A 1,450-nucleotide genomic window follows, 5' to 3' on the forward strand; every position below is an offset into this window, starting at 1 on the left:
TCCTCCATTCAATGAGAACCAAACCCTAAATGATTATTCAGTCACGTTTTATCTTCAAAACATGTGAAACATGGTCGGTTACAGTATTGAGCATTGAGCTGCCCATAAATTTCAGCTTACAATTCTCACAAAGGCAAGCCATACACAAGTCTACCGTCTACTGCAATTTAGCTTCTATTTCTTTTTTACTTGTGATTTTTAATTTACTGAGGTGAGAGGCATAAAGAAGTATCCGGTTGAAAATCTGAGTTTCGAAATTTAAGAATGGGTGAGAGGCTAATGCAAGTGCAACTGAGGAGCTTCTGTCTGGCTGACGTGGATGATTTCTATGAATGGGCAAGTGATGAAGAGGTTACACGCTTTATGACTTGGGAGCCCTTCAAATCTAAGCAACAGGAAAGAGAGTATGTTGCAAACGTGGTGATTCCTCACCCTTGGTTTAAGGCCATTTGTATCCAAGGAAGTAATAAGGCCATTGGCCATATTATGCTTAAACAAGGAAGTGGAATGAACAGTTGCAGAGCAGAGATGGGGTATGCCATCTCTAGGGAGTACTGGAAAATGGGTGTCACCACTCAAGCTGTCATCACTGCACTCAAAATTGGCTCGAAGGAATTGCAAGGAATAACGAGGATGGAAGCTCTGGTTCTCCCAGAGAATGTTGCCTCGGCAAGAGTGCTGGAGAAGGCAGGGTTTATCAAGGAGGGTCTGCTACGTAACTATGTTTATCTGAAAGGAAGCCTCAGGGACCGTTTACTCTTTAGCTTTGTCGTCGCCTCACTTAACCACTGATTTCATTTCTGACACCACCATAGAGTAATGTAATACTATGTGTCTTATATGAGATCAATAGACTTTGAAGTGTTGTAGGATATTAAGTTATTGTAATGTAGGGTAGTTTTAAGGAATTCTACTATTCGGGTATCTTAAATATTGGATATGATAAGTGTTTATTTTAAATAATTGTTTGAGAAAATTTACGTTTGGGATATTGTGATATGATAGAATGTAATTATTTTGATTAAATATAATATTTATCTAATTGTATATAAAATAAAAGAAATATTATATTAAATAAATTCTTGAGAATATGTAAATTTGTACAGTTGAATAATATTGCAATTCTAATTAGTCATATAGAATAAAAAAAAGATTAAAAAATAAGAACAAATATCCACTTACCAATATGGTTATTGTTTTAAGGGAAAAAATGAATCTTCAAGTTTTTCTTTCAAGAAAACAAAAATATATACAATCTTTTACATAATAGTCATGATCAATCAGATTTCAAAATATAGGGGAAATTATTAGGTTTTTTATTCTAATGTAGTTAAGTTAGTTGAAACATCAAGGTTGATTGAAGACAACTTTCCTATGTACCATCATTTATTTATCACTCAAAATTTCAAAAACCTTTTTGAAATATATATTTCACATGACATGTTTTTTA

At 33.7% G+C, this 1,450-nt stretch overlaps 1 protein-coding gene across 1 annotated transcript; it reads left to right on the forward strand.

Annotated features, from left to right (window-relative positions):
* Positions 1–264: 264 nt before the first annotated feature.
* On the forward strand, positions 265–792 carry LOC131055395 (uncharacterized). The gene has a single exon (XM_057989852.1). The coding sequence runs from the start codon at positions 265–267 to the stop codon at positions 790–792; it is 528 nt and encodes a 175-aa protein (XP_057845835.1).
* The last annotated feature ends 658 nt before the right edge of the window (positions 793–1,450 follow it).

This window comes from Cryptomeria japonica, chromosome 8 (genome assembly GCF_030272615.1).
Source record: "Cryptomeria japonica chromosome 8, Sugi_1.0, whole genome shotgun sequence".
Lineage (NCBI taxonomy): Eukaryota > Viridiplantae > Streptophyta > Pinopsida > Cupressales > Cupressaceae > Cryptomeria > Cryptomeria japonica.

Coding starts and splice junctions, on each gene's coding strand:
- LOC131055395 (XM_057989852.1), top strand. CDS start 265: ATGGGTGAGAGGCTAATGCAAGTGCAACTGAGGAGCTTCTGTCTGGCT.